The sequence below is a fragment of the Triturus cristatus genome, chromosome 8 (genome assembly GCF_964204655.1).
Source record: "Triturus cristatus chromosome 8, aTriCri1.1, whole genome shotgun sequence".
NCBI classification, from domain to species: Eukaryota; Metazoa; Chordata; class Amphibia; order Caudata; family Salamandridae; genus Triturus; species Triturus cristatus.
Genome location: NC_140591.1, coordinates 459144477 through 459162918, shown reverse-complemented (window position 1 = coordinate 459162918; position 18442 = coordinate 459144477). Strand labels below are relative to the sequence as shown.

General features: G+C 47.1%; 1 protein-coding gene across 6 annotated transcripts in view; it reads right to left on the bottom strand.

Annotated features, from left to right (window-relative positions):
* The window catches only part of FNDC3A (fibronectin type III domain containing 3A), a 1314248-nt gene that overhangs the window by 562691 nt on the left and 733115 nt on the right, over positions 1-18442 (bottom strand). For all 6 annotated transcript variants that reach the window (XM_085621888.1, XM_085621893.1, XM_085621890.1 and 3 more), the window contains one exon: positions 4479-4617. In XM_085621888.1, coding sequence (XP_085478014.1) covers positions 4479-4617 — 139 coding nt within the window. The remainder of the gene's footprint in view (positions 1-4478; positions 4618-18442) is intronic.

The window sequence follows — 18442 nt, the reverse complement described above, 5'->3', positions numbered from 1 at the left end:
AGTAAGGATTTAATTATATCCTCCATTTTTTTGATGGGGAGGGAACCTAAGGGGGAAGTCGCTGCACTATCCGCAGCAGGATTTTTGGACACAATAGCAACAGGCCCCTCAAGATTATTTTCTTCCTGAAGCGATCTAAGTGCTCCTTCCACTACTTTATTGAGATCACCCCTCCTAACGCCTACCCGCCTCTTGTTCTTACGATTCTTTAACAGTCTGGTTATCCGGGGGGTGGCGGATCTTGCACTCTTGGTAGTGGCCAGATGGATTTCAGCCTGTACCCCAGTATCCGCCATAGAAGGTGAAGTTAGGGAAATGGTGGAATCAACTGAATGTGGGGAGGAGGAAAGGGTGCCTAACTTAGTTTCTGCTGGGATGGGAGCCACTTGGTTTTGGGTGTTAAGTGTCGTGGCCGTCAGGCTTTCAAGGCCTTCTATGTTGGCCCTCAGGGCCGCAACTCGAGGGTGGTCTAAGGAGTGGGGGGCGTGGGGGAGCGAAGTTCGGTCCGGGGAGGATATTTGGGCTAGCTGGCCAATCGATGAGCGCCTATCAATAAACGGACTTTGGGATAGTCGGTGTTCAGCCATAATAATTTCCTTGTCAATGACATTGGCCACACGCGTGATGAATTGATCCATGGTGCCCACCATACCCCCCTCGTTCCCCCTCAGGCTTTTCCCGGAGCGGGTTGGCATTACTGTTACAGCACAGGGCTTTACCTGGAATCACAAGAAAGCCCTGAAACAAACTCAACAGTCCAATAATAGCACAGAATAGCCCGCACGCTATCGTGCTTACATTCAAAGAAGGATGCCGTGGAGATTAGTCCGCTACTGCCGAACCCAGTCCACAACCTCTGTAGTATGCAGGAAATCACAAGGAACAACAACAGTACCTGTATGGGGCCGGGTATGAGAATACCGACGATTTAGGGGGTGAGCCCAGCCCGGCCTCGGACGGCCACAGACGGTCCCGCCCTTGTCCTGGGCTTCTCCCAGCGCCGCGCGCGGTCCCGCGACGCGGTGGCTCACAATGTTTTTAAACGCCTCCCGGCGCGAAAGTGCAGTGGGCGTGTTCGGGTTCCGCTTCCCGTGGCGCCGCTGAGGATCCTGGGGATGGTAGTCCCCCTCCGTGCAACGTCCGCGTTTGCAATGGCGGGAGCGGGAGGGAGACAGACGGCAAACCCAGGACAGCACCCAGGAACACAAGCTGGCAGAATCACCCCTCGCCTTCACATCAGGTAAAAATATCGCCAGTACTCATAGGCATGCCTCAATTATCCCTTTTGGGAGTGCTTGCCCCTTATTTAAGTATGCTGCTTTGCCTGCCTGTTGAAGAAATGGAGCTCTGGAACAGGCTCAACTGTGCTCACTTCTGTGCTCCACCGAAAGTTCCTTGTCTGCCCCTCGATGCTCCTTGCAGATGGGGCGCTCTTCCGCCGTGCACAGAGCGCCTTACTATGTGCTGTCGTCCGTGTGGAGGGGGAGCTACCGGTAGAATCCCGTTGGATAATGCCTTGGAACTCTGGGCCACACTGCGCTGCCGCTGGCCGCCTCCTGTTGCTGCAGCTCGGACGTGTAGAGGCGGTCGGGCTCCCACAAGGTAAGGCAAATAGATGGGTAGGTCGGACTAGTTGGGGGGTGGCAGCACTCGGAAGCGGCCCCTCAGCCCCTCAGCTACCTCGTCCACCTTGTGGCCAGAACACTGCTCTCTGTGCTCCGGCAGCAGGACCCCCGGTTCGGCTGGGGAGAGACAGCGAGAGTCAGAGTCAGAGGGGGAGTCAGCAAGGTAGAGAGCCGGTCGGAGCTGTGGTAATTTCGGCGTCCTCCTGCTCGCGTCCCTGATGGAGCAGGTCTAATGTGCCGCCTACAACTCGGTGTCGGTCTCTGTGAAGCCCTCTACGTTTCGATTTGGAAACTTAGCTGGAATTCAGATCTCCTTTAGAGAGCCAAACCACTAAGTTGGATCCGACGTCAACTGCTTCGGTTTAGCAGCAATCCTGGTATCCCGCAGGTTCTTAAGAGGAAAAGTTGGTAAAGTTGGTCCAGGCTCTTACAATTTGGAGTGGAGGAGTACACTCTAACACCAGCCAAGGCTCCAGGAGCTGGCAAGGCAACACATGGGCGTTAGGGCTCACTCAAACTGAGGCCAGCAGCAAGGTCCAGGGCAGATCCAGTTGGAACTGGTCAGTTTGGCAGTTGCAGGAAAAAAGGCCTCTGGAAGCTTGCTATGTCCCTGTAGCTCACACAGGATGTCAGCCAACTGAACCATGGAGACCCTTCTGGAGTCCTGGGTTGTAGGCAAATAGATCCAATCTTCCTTCAGGGTTCAGACAGCAGGACAGACTTTCTTCTGATTCATCACAGGTTCCGCAGTGTTCTTAGGAGAGTTTTGGGGATGCCCCTTTTATGCCATGTGCCAGCCTGCTGATGAGGGGGCAATCTATGTCCACCTTTAAATCCGTTCTCGGCAGCTCTTCCCTTTCCACACTGTTTGAAGCCAGTCTTACTAGAAAGTCAAAAGGTCCCATATGCGAGCTTCATCTGCTAGTGACAGTGTAGGCATCCTTTTAAAGGGGCTGATCACAGCCCCCCAGGCTAACCTCTCAACGAAGAGGACCCTCTGTCCACCGTCTGGGAGAAATATACATCTCTCGACAAGGGAGCCATCAGCAGTCAGGTGACAGATGGACACTTGTAGAAATGCCTTTTGGTTTTAGACAGAAACACATACAGTTTCTAAAAGTGTCTTTTCCTAAATAGTAATGCAATATCTGACCTTACCATTAAATTGGATTTTAAATTACTAAAGAAATTAGTACATGAATTATTTTTCACGCTGTTCCCAAACTGAATTTAGCAAGTTTTATATGAAATAGTGTAAACCAGTAATAGCACATGGGATGACCAGTATTGCACAGTCAAAAACAACTTTGTGGGGTTTCACTGCCAGGACATGTAAAACATTAATTTCTACATGTTCTACTGCGCACCCTTCTTTATTTGGCATTAAGGCCTAACTTAGGGGTGACTTATCGATATTACAAGGCAAGGTTTAGGCATGTCAAAAGGGTGATTTTTCTAGGTTTAAATGACAGTTTAAAACTGCACACCCAGGCTGCAGTGGAACCCCTGAATACAGGTCTTTACTTGCTTCAGTGGGTGACACGATGAGTGCTGCAGCCCACTGGTAGTATTTAATGCACAGACCCTGGATACATGTAGTACCACATATTAGGGAATTACAAGTACATTTAATGTGCCAATCAGGTGTATACCAATTTTTGAGGTGCTTGAAAGGAAGAGCAAAAACACTTTACCACTTGGTTAGCAGGGGTAAAGCGTGCAGAGTCCTATTGACAACAATAACAGCTTCAGCATAAGAAGGCTTAACTCTGAGGGAATACTACACTAAAGTTGGTCAGTCCCAACAACCGCACTGTCTCTAAGTCCTAATATACTCTCCTCCACCCCCTAATGAGAGCAATCTTCTCCACAGCCACCAGGGAACTCTTTCCTCCCTAAATATCAGGTTGGCCTTTTCTTCCCTCAGGGCACTTTCATCTTCCTACGCCTCTTAGAGGTCTCGAACTCTCTAGTTTCTTCAAGGTAATCTCCTCTCCCTAGCACCTCTGGGTGTTCTCTTCTCACTAGTAATTAGGGTATTCTATCACATTGTACGTTTCCGTACCATTGGCAACTCCAAGCAGCGTGCACTCTTTGTGCTGTGTTTTCCTCACCGTCTTGTGAACTTCCTAATAAACCAAGATTGGACCTTCATTTCTGATGTGGTATGAGTGCGCATCAGAGCTGGAGCCATTGGAATCACTAAGTTTGCCAACGCCACACCTACTATGCTTTAGGATTTTCTGGAGCCTGATATCAGGGGCTAATCTGAGGTGGAAGCAACAGATATTACAGTTATAAAAATATGTAAAACACTTGTGATTAGTCCCAAAGGCTATGTAAATATGTTTAACAAGCTCACCTGCATTATGTCACATGTAATGAGTACCATTAGCAGTAATGCTGTGTCCAAGCAAACATGCTAGTGCATTGAGTATAAGTAGTCCGCTCTGATCAGCTCAAAAGCATTGATCTTTTAAAAACAAATAATAATAGTGTTTTTACTATTAAGCAGTCACTAAAAACTGAAAGTAATTTTTGAAACATTTTAATCTCATTTTTACTTAACACAGCATTTCAGGGAGTGCACTGGGATTTGTATTAATAAATGAAAGTTGATTAATTGCAAATCCTGAGGGGGATGGTCCAGTTCCTGACTGCCAATTGATTAAGTTCCCTTGCCACTGTTGGCACTGGGTGTAATGTTCTCAGAGAATCAAGAAACAGAATAACAACCATGAAAATGAAGTCTCTTCCAGTAATACCAGTTACTGCCTATTCTTTTCTTTTAAAGCATTGAGATATGGTGCGCATAGCTTTCTGGTTCTTACTTTCCAATGCAAATTTTCTTACCTTCCACTGCAAAGTGAGTGAATTTTTTGTCCGGTTAGTTATCCATGGAGGGTTTGGTGTTTCAGGCTCACAGCTCATGGTTGTAAAACTCACAGCTTCTGAGGCGGTTCCCTTTATGGAATTAGCTTCTGCTTGAACCCTACAGAAAAAATAAGCCAGTGGCTCAACACCACGTTCTTTGCAATGTACCTAATGTCTAACATTGAATAAGCACCTGGAAATACGAGGAGGGTTTACAAATCTTTTAAACATTTTACACTAACTGTACTCAAACCTTCTATTATAAATGTTTTCCTGCTAAATTGCAAACCAGAAACATTTACCACATCATTAATATTAAGCAACTTAACTTACGAGATATACATATACATATACAACAGTGTCACCCACAACCCTATGTTTTACTGAAGCCTTTTCCAGTACTAGAAAGAGAACACACTACTAGAAATCCCATTCCATATGGGTAGAAAACCTATGCAAATCCCTTGTGGTGGATCTCTCTGGCATGAAGCTAGACTGATCCATAAGTATGAGACAGCAAATCAGATGCCATCAGTGGTTGGCCAATACCATTACCAATATTTAAGGGAACTTGGACATAAGAAGGGCATTACTTTGATGGCTTAGCAAGGTTAGCATTCGTTATCAACATATTCACAGAGTCAGTTTTGTTGATGATGTCACTAATTTCTTCAGCCATGATTTTTCCCTCTAGTGTGAGCCTCTCCTCCTTTGTCATGCTAGGAAGCCAAAGTACGCAATGAAATTATATCATTGCGGAAGCGGGTCTTCTGGGTCTAGTTAAGACTACCCATTTGTAAAAATCAATGAAGGGTTGCATCCCTGACAGTTACTCACTCAAAGTGCCAGCCCTAGTGAGGCCATACACTGTTCATATATACGTCAACTACTTGCTCCTCCAACTCAACTCCACTCCTCTTTGTCTCCCATCTAATACTCTGCTATGTACCTCTTTGAGTTGTGCCGTGGTATTACTTGGCACTGAGATTCCTACACTCTCCCTTCATGCACATTAAGTGGCACACACCCTGCATTTCAGGCGAGGCATTTGTCCATCCCCAAAAATTCCCCTTATAGATCTTCAATTCTATCAGCCTACGTCAATCTCTTACAATTTACTTGTGATGGTGCCTATCTTCTGAGAACATTTTAAAGACAGAGCTTTTATTTTTCAGGGAATACTGAGTCGCAACCATTTGTAAATGATACAAGGTTTCAGATGAAAAGCAGTTAAGTGCCACACAATAATAGTCATCTTCCTACTCCTACTTTTACTAATGGTCAAGGCAAACAATGAGTAATCAGAGAAGACTAGCTTAGTATTCCATACCTGCCAGAGGAGTGACTTTTATATCTGGCGCAAGAAAATTTCTAGTCCACAGAACAAGTGTGTGCCCCAAAGAAATATGAATATTGTCTAATCTAATCGGATTTCGCAGTCCATACATCCCCAATTCCAAATACCTTAGCAAAGTGCGCTACTCTAGCTGATCCAGAACTACTCTTCCGTCTTTCCCTTCATGACCAAAATGAAGTCTACTCTAGAATTTGGGCTTTGGGTTTTTAATCATAATTGACCAAGCCCATCAAAAATGTCTTTCTGTGTTCTTCTGAGACAATAAGTGACCTTAGAAAAGCTACACCATCAATACTAAACAATGAAAGTGTTCGTACCAAAATATCACACTGTATATATACATGCATTAAAGATCTATAAATGCATCAAAGGTTCCCATCACCCACACGAGGTGGCTTGCTTCATCATTTGGGAAACCAGGGACTTGTCTGAGAACCAGACACCACCAGGTGAACGTGGATCAGGGTTCAAAGTTTGTCCCGGATGCAACTATGAAAATGTTGCTGCCAATGGAAGAAACCACTCTGAAAAATGATATGGGGTGATGTGTGCAGTGCGAGAAAAGTAAATGTGATGCGATAAAATCCAACCTGAGTACTAATCCAAGTATCTTGGATAGTTTACCGACAGCTGCCAGCAATACACAAGATGACTGGCAGATTCTAATTAATTTGAAAAAAGCACATTCTCGCACTTCCATACATGGTGCAATAATGACGGAATACTTGAGGAACAACTGTGCACCAATGGGCTTAATAGTAACGAATGCCCCCCGGTTGTTCTTTACTGACAAAACTTTTCTAAAAGATTGGTCACTCATCGCATGGCGGTGCACCCGCGATTGGTTAATTTTAATTATTAGCACCACTAAGAAAGCAGCAGATACCATATTGGTGGAGATACAGACACTAGAAGGCCAAATTAAGGCATCAATCACGAGTGCCTTATACAAAAGAAATTTAGAGGAAACAAACAAATCCAATAAAGACCATAAAGGATACGATTTTGTTAACCAAAATTGATAAATTCAAAAAAGATTTAGCCCGTTTTTCCTTCGAGAAAGTTTACCCGTACACTAATGAGAATTACAGCCCTCCAGAATTTAACAAGAAAGGGAGAAAATATGGGTCTAACTATTCTTCATCAGGCTCAGGCACTTATTCAACAGATTCTGACGGGTCTAATACATCAGTACCCTCTAATAGGGCTTTCTTTCCACGCTCCCGTCCTAACCGAAGGCGAGGTACACAGAATCAATATGAACAGCAGAACCCATGGTGGCCCCCCTCTCCTTGGGGTTATCAACCAATGCCTTTTGCACAATCTATGCCTCCTTTCCCGTGTCAACCACCATTCTTTGGCCAGCCTTTTTTAGGACAGGGCCGAGGACGAAACAGGGGCAGAAGGAGAGGAGAGACACAACAACATGTACACTGGCAACCAGATCAACCCCAACAGAACACCCGCAACAGGAAGAATACACCACAAGCAGGGCAAAGTACAGATACGACGATTTAGTTGTGAATCTAAGTCAGAGGACACTCACTCCAGCAGAACTGAATGTCCTCAATAGGGGTCTAGGTTTTGTACCTACTAATATGGGTGATCCCTTCCAACTAAGACAAGAGATTGAGAAGTTTTTCAGAAAAATACGTCTGCATTTTTTCTTTAAGAACAAAGACGTGACGAACGAAGATACGTCTGACCATATGCACTCCTCCAATACGGGTTTAAAACCACCTTCCAATTTCAATCCTCCTGCTCATCTTACACCAGACCAGGTGAAAGTCTTTGAGCAAGCAGTCATACACGACATCACTCTACTTGACTCTAAGAAGGATCGAGTATATCAAAACCTACCCAACATTGAGAAACAGGCTTTGCAAACTCTCCAGAATGATGAGAGTATTACCATCAAGCCCGCCGACAAAGGCGGGGCTATAGTCATTCTTGATACCATTACTTATCGAGAAGAGTGCCTTAGACAACTCAATGACAGTAAATCATACCGGGTCCTTACAGAGGATCCTACCACAAGACTATCTATTGAGATTCTTGATCTTGTCAGCGAAGCAAGAGAGTCAGGCTGGATTACTCCACAAGAATCCGAGTTCCTCATCACTAAATTTCCAATCATGCCGTATTTTTATATACTGCCCAAAATACACAAAACAACAAGACCACCACCGGGACGTCCCATCATATCTGGTATAGGATCACTGTTGGAACCTTTATCAACTTTTGTTGATTTTTTTCTTAGACCCATGGTCAGGGAAATGCCTACCTTTCTACAAGACACTAAGGATGTCTTACGACTATTGCCACAGATTGCCTTCAATATCGAGACTGACCTGTTGGTCAGTTTCGATGTGGAATCATTATATACTTGCATTCCCCAAGAGGAGACCCTTGAAGTCATCAGGGGTCTCCTGGACAACAGAGACTGTGACACCATAACACCCACACATTTTATAATGGAATGTGCCAGACTGGCGATGTCTCCGGTACATCTATGGGGAGTATTTTCGCACCCAGTCTGGCCAACCTCTATGTTCACTGCTTCGAACAGGATATTGTGCTCACTGACCAGAATCCCTTCCACAGGCAGATAGCCTGTTGGAAGAGATATATAGATGATATCTTGGGAGTTTGGCACGGGACTGTGGCTACCCTACTAGATTTTCATTCTTGGCCGAATTCTCAAAACAACTTTTTGAATTTCACAGTCACGCATGATAAGACTAGACTCCCCTTTCTGGACATCACTATCTACCCTACACTAGGCACTTTGGGAAGTGAACTATATAAAAAACCTCAGACGAAGGATTCCCTCCTGAGTTTTCATAGTCACCATCCCAAATCCCTCAGACAGAATCTGCCAGTAGGACAGTTCCTACGCATTCGCAGGAATTGTTCCACGAAAGACAGGTTTTTATTTCATGCTGATGAACTCTCTAAACAACTTAAAGCTAGACAATATCCTACTCATTTGGTGAAACAAGCCTACAAACGGGCATCCAACAACAACAGAGATGCTCTACTTGAACCTTCAGGTCCTAAGGAACCCTTGACTAGGATGACGTTAGTTACCACTTTCAGTACATTATCTAATAGTGTACAAAAGTCAGTACGTAAACATTGGCACATCCTCAACGTTGGAAATGACAAGATTCCACTCCCTTTGTTTTCCTTCAAACGAGGGTCCAGTTTGCGTGACAACCTTGTCCACACAAGACCTAAAACCAAACCAACTTTAGGAGCATCAGCACTTTGGGGCCTGCCACCAGTACAGGGCCACTATCCGTGTGGCTCTTGTTCTGTATGCCCTCAGACACAACAAATCAAATCGGTTGATCTAGGGTTGGCTAAACCCTGGATTTTACGCAAGCATACGAATTGCAATTCTGAAAAAGTGATTTACCAGATTACATGCCCTTGTTCACTTCGATACATTGGTATGACAACACGCAAGATCAAAATTTGTATCAGTGAACACAAGAGTACCATAAGACGCAATAAACAAGCGACCAGATTGACCAGTCATTTTCTTGCCCTGAATCACAAACCTGAGGAGTTGAGATGGCTCATTCTGGAACAACCTTTCATTCCAATACATATCAGTGACATAAAGCAATTTCTTTTTCTCAGAGAGCAGAAATGGGTGTTTAAACTCAAGAGCGATGTCCAGGGATTAAATGATCAAATACCATGGACATCGCTGTGATGAACCAGCAGTAAGGAGTACTCTTGGGTGGCAACCTATAATCTGTATATATATTTTTTCCCCAGTTTTACGACCGGAGTAGTTTCCAATTTTGTGGATTTCTACCCACATTTCTCTAGCCACTACTTGTTCGATGTGGTCTAGTGCTGTCTTGCTACTTGTACCACCCAGGGTAATGTTAACCTTTTTATGCCATCTCAGATCTCTTTCTGAGAGCTCATACCCAGTGTTGAGATTGCCAAAGCGATGTCCGTTGAGTTAATGTTTGTCCGCTATTTGGAAGTAATATTACTACTCTCTAGTTTCAGGTAATGCATACAATTGATAGGTGGTCTTTTATTGGTTTGTTTTTCCTTTCCTAATTTTGATCGTGATCATCTGTCTGGATCACAGTGTAACAAACTTTATTGTAAACAACTACTTTACATCGTGCCATTTAATATTTGTCTGACACACCTGCAATTTCCCCATAAACGGTCATTAAACTATCGGATAGGTCTGGTTGCACACTTGTTGTCAATGACTACATTTCCCATAGTAATCTGGGTTATACCTGAAGACGCCGTGCGTCATCATTGTGCCCCCCCTTTTTTGTTTAACATAAAACAACATAAGCTGGGATTATTTGGTTTTAATATGGCACTAAACACCATTCTTATACACCCGCAAATCTTCACGAACAACTATCATTTTGTTTGGTGGAGCTTCCCGGAGTTTTGGGGTAAATGACTACAACTCCCATGACACTTGGGTCACGTGTAACGACGTGATCTCCTGGCGCCTTCCTTCCACGCTGACCCGACATCACCGGTCTGTGTTGTATAAAGATTGACACCATTATGATCGTTTACCTCCCCTTCTGGCTCAGCAGTCGTCTGAGGTACCGACGGAGAGGTAAGATCTGTGCGCATACGTTTTACAACTGCACGCCTTTTTAAACCGAATATACGACCCTTTCGCCTGTTAGTCACGGGCTATTTACCAGAGGGTAGACACACTCCCACTCAAGTGACGGGTTTTTGAGATAGATTACCTCACTATGAGTATAGCGAGCACCACTGTCTCTACCTGAATATGAGACGGTTATTTTAACATTCTACAAGACTATAGTTTCAGTTGGTCCCCTCGTCTCGTATGCACTCAAAAACACGAGACATGATACCGTTTTTGTATATACTACTTCTTACATTGTAGATACGGTCCAACAACACCACAGTAGGTTTTATTACTACTAAGCAACTGTTATGAATATTTGGACATTACGCCCAGACAGGGTTTTGTTTCTTCTCGAGGGCAGACCTTGAGTCTCTTCACCCATTGGTTCAACAGGATAAGCGATTTCATCTATTTTTAGGTATTGTGTCACTCTAAATTTGGACCATACCTTTCATTTATTTATTCATTTCTTAGAGCGGTGCCTCCTGAAGCCTGAGCAGTTGCCAGGTGAGGCGAGGCGCATACCCAGACTTGTTCGGGTAAGTGTTAAATCACTAGCATCTTTACTGTTTTGATGGGGTGCTTATACTAATATGTATTTCGCATAATTGAACAACAACTTTATGCGTTTTGTGACCTATTAATTACAATGCTGCACTGTTGTTGTATTACTTCTTATTGTGTTTTTTTCCACTTTTACAGGTAATTTCTCCCAGACCTATTACAGGTTCAGGTTGTATGATCTACCTGTTTTTTTCACGTATAAGATGCAGTAGCTCATAATGGTCCTTGTAGGAAATATCCCACTCCCACACCGGAAAGGGTTGGTGGTAACGGGGTACTTCCAGGACATACAGTGGTAGCTTGGCTCGAGTGGTCAGGAATCAGGCACCGTGCTAAGCATACGACATACCCATACAATAACCATGCGTGCATCCGTTCCAAAAACGACTCTACACCGTAAAAATTATGAAAATATCTTTCTTTATCTTCTTTTTCTCTTAGTTGCTGATTAGATAAATAATACACAATCACAATATACAAAGCTTTTTAAATAGTGCAGATCAAATAAATACTGTCTTAATGATTCAATGAATAGGGGTGATCATAAATAAGGAAGGTATAAATATAAGTGCAATACATACAGGCAATTAAATATTCTGAGGCAATAAATACTGTAAACCAATAAATATTGTGCATCAATAAATACTGTGGACCAATAAATACAGTGAAGCAATAAATAGGTTAAATACAATAAATACAGTGCCCCCAATAAATAATTAAAAGCTGACAGTGACACTCATATAATCAGATCACATTTGAGATTACTATGGGCTAATTTGGCCCAGGCACAGCTTGTGGGGATGTGGAAGGCCTGAGGGTGTCTAATCCCTGGCTTGGACAAGGCTGAGGCCTAAACTGAGGTAGATCAAGGGGGGAATACCAGAGACCTGGCTCTCTCACTCTACACAACCCCTCTAAATTAGTCTCAGCTCACCCCTGGCACAGTCCAGCTGGTTCCAGCACCTCTCTAACCCCTAGAGTAGTCTCTTAGGATTCCACAGGGCCTTTGGCGCCCTCTATTCCACTTACTGCCCTTTTTCTGAAGCTCCGACGCCGCTGGAGTCGTGTCGACGCCGTGAGGCGGTTCCGGTTCGATGTCGGCGGCCTCGGCACAATGTCAGTTCTTGACGACGCCGGTAGGCGGTTCCGGTTCGATGTCGGCGGCCTCGGCTCGACCTCGACCTCCGATTCGATGGCGTCGGGCAGTCTTGGCTCGATGTCGACTTCGGGCGGCTCCGGTCCGATGGCGACCTCTGTTTCGATGACGTCGGCCGGCCTTGGCTCGATGTCGACTTCCGGCGGCTCCGGAGTGCGATCCTCACTCCCGACCTCCGGTGCTCCTCTCCTCAGGTTCCGGCGACTCCGGAGTGCGACCTCCACTCCCGACCTCCGGCACGATTCTCTTCAGGTTCCGGCGACTCCGGAGTGCGACCTCCACTCCTGACCTCCGGCACGATTCTCTTCAGGTTCCGGCGACTCCGGAGTGCGATCTCCACTCCCGACCTCCGGCACACTTCACCTCGGTCTCCGGCGACTCCGGAGGGCGGACTTCACTCCCCCGTCGACGCCGCTCACTTGACCTCAGGTGTCTTCTTCCTCGACCTCTGGTACTCTCCACGACCTCCGTCGGCGCCCTCACTCAACCTCTGGTGGCTCCGGGTACGACGTCTGCTTTCCAGTCAGCGCCGCTTCTTCACCTCCGGCCCCAGGTCTCTAGGCTTCTCGACGTTGGACTCCAGGGAAACCAATAAACAGGTCAGGTACTTGCTTTCTTGACTTCTAAGGCCTGTTCCTGCTGTCCAGGTCCTTAAGATGGTTTTTCTTGCTTCTTCCCACACAGGGCTCCAGGCTGGGCTCAGTCAGTAGGGACTAGTATCAAGGGTGGGTTTATGGACCCCACTCCAGGCACAAGTTTCCACCCCTGCTGCTTCACTCCTTCCTCCTTCAGGTTTCTGCTGCTCTCTCTTCACCGGTCAGGTGCCAACTGCCAGCTCCAACTGCCAACTCTCTGTCTTAGCTTCCCAACATTCTAAACCGCCTCCAACTGTCACAGGGTTCTGGAATGTTCTGGAAGGTGCTAGTAGGTTCCAGTGGGTGCTGGTGATGTCACAGGTGGCCACCATTTTGTGCTCCAGGCCCTCAGACAGAAGTTCCAGGGGTAGATAAAATGGCTCCATGAATCTGCAGCAACACTACAAAAACGAAAAAAAATGAGGGAAAAAGGGCCAAGTCCTACATAACCCCCTTCCAGCCAAAAGCCAGGGTAGACCGATCAATGCCTTGATGGTCTTCCCTGCTTGGGGCGAGAAAAGGTGGACGCCGGCCTGCAACGGCAGGAGCTCCCGCAAGTTCTCCTCCGCTCTGGAACCCAATGGTTCCCTAACAAGCCTCCCTGGACCAACAAAACCACCCCACTGGGGCTCCCTAGCTAGTTGTGGCCAGGACCGGCCCCTGGGCCGTCCAGATGTCTCTGGCCCGGGTGATCTCGCGGAGTGGGGGGCAGTAGCCCCAGGCCTGTAGTGCCCGTTGACCACTCCTGTCCTCCTCCTTGCAGTCCTAAACTGCCTCTGGTCCTTCCTCCTGGGGTTCACACCCTTAGGCTGACCAGCCTTCAGGGGCGAGGCTCTCCTCCCCCTAACTCTCCTTCTGGGGTTCCTCACCCTACCCTGCGAGGCACCCTCAGACCACCACTTCCTCCTCAGTCTAGGGCCTTGACCCCTCAACTGATCCTTCAACCTAGGGTCTAAACCCTCAGGCTGAGTCGGTGCCCGAGGCGAGACCTTCCTCCCTCTGCACCCCCTTCCAGATTTCAGCACCCTCCTAACGGGAAAAGTACCCCTGGAAGTCAATTTCGGGGGGACCCGGTTAACAGAGGCCCCACCCGCCAGGTCAGGCAACCCCTGAGCCTGGCATCCCAGCCCAGGACCTAAACCCTGAAACTGGGCCAACCCCAGAACCTCAGGCGCGCTGGTTACAGTTGCCCTGGGTCCTCCTGACACTAGGGGCTCCCCTGCACTGGAGGGCACATCGGGACAGCCTAGGCTCCCAACCTGGGGCTCCCTTGCGGAACTCTCCAGGCCCTGAGACTTCGGTTGGGGCACCTCGGGACACCTCCCCGTCTCACGCCTTCCTACAGATAGGTCGTGAGGCCCTACAACCCTCTCTCCCTGGGACCTAGCTGGGCTATCTGCCACTTCTCTCACCTCGCTGGGTTGGGAGATCCCTGCACTACCCCCTTCAGGTTCCCACCCCAATGCCTCCTCAGACACCCTGGTGATGTCATCCTGGGGTAAATAAACTTCTAGCTCCTGTGGAGCTTCCGGTATGCTGCCACCAGTGTCCTCGCTGGACACACTCATCTGGAGGGCACGCAGCTCCAACTCCTTCATCCGAAGCTCGTGCGCCATCCTTCTCTCCTCCATCTCTTTCTCCAGCCTTGCTAAGTCCCATGTGAGCTGTCTTTTCTCCCTCCGGTCTGTTAACTCCACTTTAGACAAGCCACCGCTAGAGGCACTGCTGCCCTTCCTGGAGAGTGTCCTGGGCCCCGCTGACAGGTTCCCCACCTCAGGTTGGTACAAACCAGCTCCCTCACTGTCGGGCTCTCTATCCCTGTCCGCCTCCTCAGCCTTGCTTTCTCGGCGTGCCTCCCCCCAAGCCCTTAAGCTGGTTTGGAGTGCACCCTTCTTTGCTCCTGGGGGACAATACACCCCCTCCCGCTGGCAAAACTCCCTGAGTTGGGCCACAGTGTACGTTTCTAAATTCTCCAGTACAAACTCCATCTTGCCCACTCAGGTCAGAGGACAGTTATTTGCAGTAACAATGCAGGGGGGTACCTTTAATAATACCTCCTCCCACCACCAGAGTAAATTTGGAAAAACAAAAGCCCACAATTAGGAAGGCCGCTTTGAGAAAACTCCCGGTGTAGGCCTATGGACTACCCACAATTATTGTTGAGTATACGTAGGCACAGCTCTATCCCACCGCTGAACACCAATTAATGTTGGAAATACCCCACTCCCACACCGGAAAGGGTTGGTGGTAACGGGGTACTTCCAGGACATACAGTGGTAGCTTGGCTCGAGTGGTCAGGAATCAGGCACCGTGCTAAGCATACGACATACCCATACAATAACCATGCGTGCATCCGTTCCAAAAACGACTCTACACCGTAAAAATTATGAAAATATCTTTCTTTATCTTCTTTTTCTCTTAGTTGCTGATTAGATAAATAATACACAATCACAATATACAAAGCTTTTTAAATAGTGCAGATCAAATAAATACTGTCTTAATGATTCAATGAATAGGGGTGATCATAAATAAGGAAGGTATAAATATAAGTGCAATACATACAGGCAATTAAATATTCTGAGGCAATAAATACTGTAAACCAATAAATATTGTGCATCAATAAATACTGTGGACCAATAAATACAGTGAAGCAATAAATAGGTTAAATACAATAAATACAGTGCCCCCAATAAATAATTAAAAGCTGACAGTGACACTCATATAATCAGATCACATTTGAGATTACTATGGGCTAATTTGGCCCAGGCACAGCTTGTGGGGATGTGGAAGGCCTGAGGGTGTCTAATCCCTGGCTTGGACAAGGCTGAGGCCTAAACTGAGGTAGATCAAGGGGGGAATACCAGAGACCTGGCTCTCTCTCTCTACACAACCCCTCTAAATTAGTCTCAGCTCACCCCTGGCACAGTCCAGCTGGTTCCAGCACCTCTCTAACCCCTAGAGTAGTCTCTTAGGATTCCACAGGGCCTTTGGCGCCCTCTATTCCACTTACTGCCCTTTTTCTGAAGCTCCGACGCCGCTGGAGTCGTGTCGACGCCGTGAGGCGGTTCCGGTTCGATGTCGGCGGCCTCGGCACAATGTCAGTTCTTGACGACGCCGGTAGGCGGTTCCGGTTCGATGTCGGCGGCCTCGGCTCGACCTCGACCTCCGATTCGATGGCGTCGGGCAGTCTTGGCTCGATGTCGACTTCGGGCGGCTCCGGTCCGATGGCGACCTCTGTTTCGATGACGTCGGCCGGCCTTGGCTCGATGTCGACTTCCGGCGGCTCCGGAGTGCGATCCTCACTCCCGACCTCCGGTGCTCCTCTCCTCAGGTTCCGGCGACTCCGGAGTGCGACCTCCACTCCCGACCTCCGGCACGATTCTCTTCAGGTTCCGGCGACTCCGGAGTGCGACCTCCACTCCCGACCTCCGGCACGATTCTCTTCAGGTTCCGGCGACTCCGGAGTGCGATCTCCACTCCCGACCTCCGGCACACTTCACCTCGGTCTCCGGCGACTCCGGAGGGCGGACTTCACTCCCCCGTCGACGCCGCTCACTTGACCTCAGGTGTCTTCTTCCTCGACCTCTGGTACTCTCCACGACCTCCGTCGGCGCCCTCACTCAACCTCTGGTGGCTCCGGGTACGACGTCTGCTTTCCAGTCAGCGCCGCTTCTTCACCTCCGGCCCCAGGTCTCTAGGCTTCTCGACGTTGGACTCCAGGGAAACCAATAAACAGGTCAGGTACTTGCTTTCTTGACTTCTAAGGCCTGTTCCTGCTGTCCAGGTCCTTAAGATGGTTTTTCTTGCTTCTTCCCACACAGGGCTCCAGGCTGGGCTCAGTCAGTAGGGACTAGTATCAAGGGTGGGTTTATGGACCCCACTCCAGGCACAAGTTTCCACCCCTGCTGCTTCACTCCTTCCTCCTTCAGGTTTCTGCTGCTCTCTCTTCACCGGTCAGGTGCCAACTGCCAGCTCCAACTGCCAACTCTCTGTCTTAGCTTCCCAACATTCTAAACCGCCTCCAACTGTCACAGGGTTCTGGAATGTTCTGGAAGGTGCTAGTAGGTTCCAGTGGGTGCTGGTGATGTCACAGGTGGCCACCATTTTGTGCTCCAGGCCCTCAGACAGAAGTTCCAGGGGTAGATAAAATGGCTCCCTGAATCTGCAGCAACACTACAAAAACGAAAAAAAATGAGGGAAAAAGGGCCAAGTCCTACAGTCCTGACGAAAGCTGGGGCACAACTTACCCATAGCTGAAACATGTAGACCAGTTCCAACACAGTTATTTGTTAAAACTGTCACAAGCACTGTTTTAATTTGGTATCAAGGCAGCACTTTAATACATTTTTCTGTGCCTTGTTTTCCAATTTTATCGCATCACATTTATTTTTCTCGCACTGCACACATCACCCCATATCATTTTCCAGAGTGGTTTCTTCCATTGGCAGCAACATTTTCATAGTTGCATCCGGGACAAACTTTGAACCCTGATCCACGTTCACCTGGTGGTGTCTGGTTCTCAGGCAAGTCCCTGGTTTCCCAAATGATGAAGCAAGCCACCTCGTGTGGGTGATGGGAACCTTTGATGCATTTATAGATCTTTAATGCATGCATATATTCAGTGTGATATTTTGGTATGAACACTTTCATTGTTTAGTATTGATGGTGTAGCTTTTCTAAGGTCACTTATTGTCTCAGACTCACAGTTTTCTTTGTATTGATATGTAGGATTGGGATTATTTACTGTTTGAGTCTTTAAACTTAGGTCCCCTAGACCCCCTACTCTACTTTTGAGATATCTTTCTATTGTTTCTGTGTTCTTCACCACATTCCACTAACTGTCACACAGCCCTTCTGTGGATCCACTCGCACTTTGCTTGCCTCAGCTTGTACAATGTTCCTTACATTTACTGCTAGACTACATGGTTCCCATATAAATCTGGAATCTGCCACCAAATCAAACTAACCTAATCAAACAAATCAGCCCTTGCTGCCCATCAAATGGGTCTTTTGAACGACCAACATTTTAAGCTTATGCCGTTGTGCGTTCTGAGACACTACCTTGCATTTAATTTAGCTCCTGACTTCACTGCCAATCCAAGTCATTAGTGTATCAAATTACTAACCCTAGCCTAGTCATCCTGCCATAAAGTCATCCCCCTGCCTGCCCAGTCATCTTCACCGCTTCTCAATCCACAATCATTACAAAAAAATCAAGTAAAATTAGAAAATAAATTCAACTATCCCTTCCACTGTGCCACAAGTTAAAACCTGCTTGCATTCATGAACAAAGTGACTATGATGAACTGACTGACTGAATTATTTATTAAGCTCACTATTGCCGAGGCGTCTTGGCGCTGAGTGAGGATTGGGATTGGCTGCTCCTAGACTAGGTTTTTGTAAAAAGCAAAGTTTTTAGTGCCTTTTTAGTGCCTTTCTAAACAAGATCTTATTCGCTTGCAAACGTAGCTCTATCGGGAGGGAGTTCCATAACTTTGCCGCCTGAAATGAAAAACCCTTGCCACCCAATCAGGCTCTTTTTATCTTAGGAAGGCAGACCAGCCCTAGCCT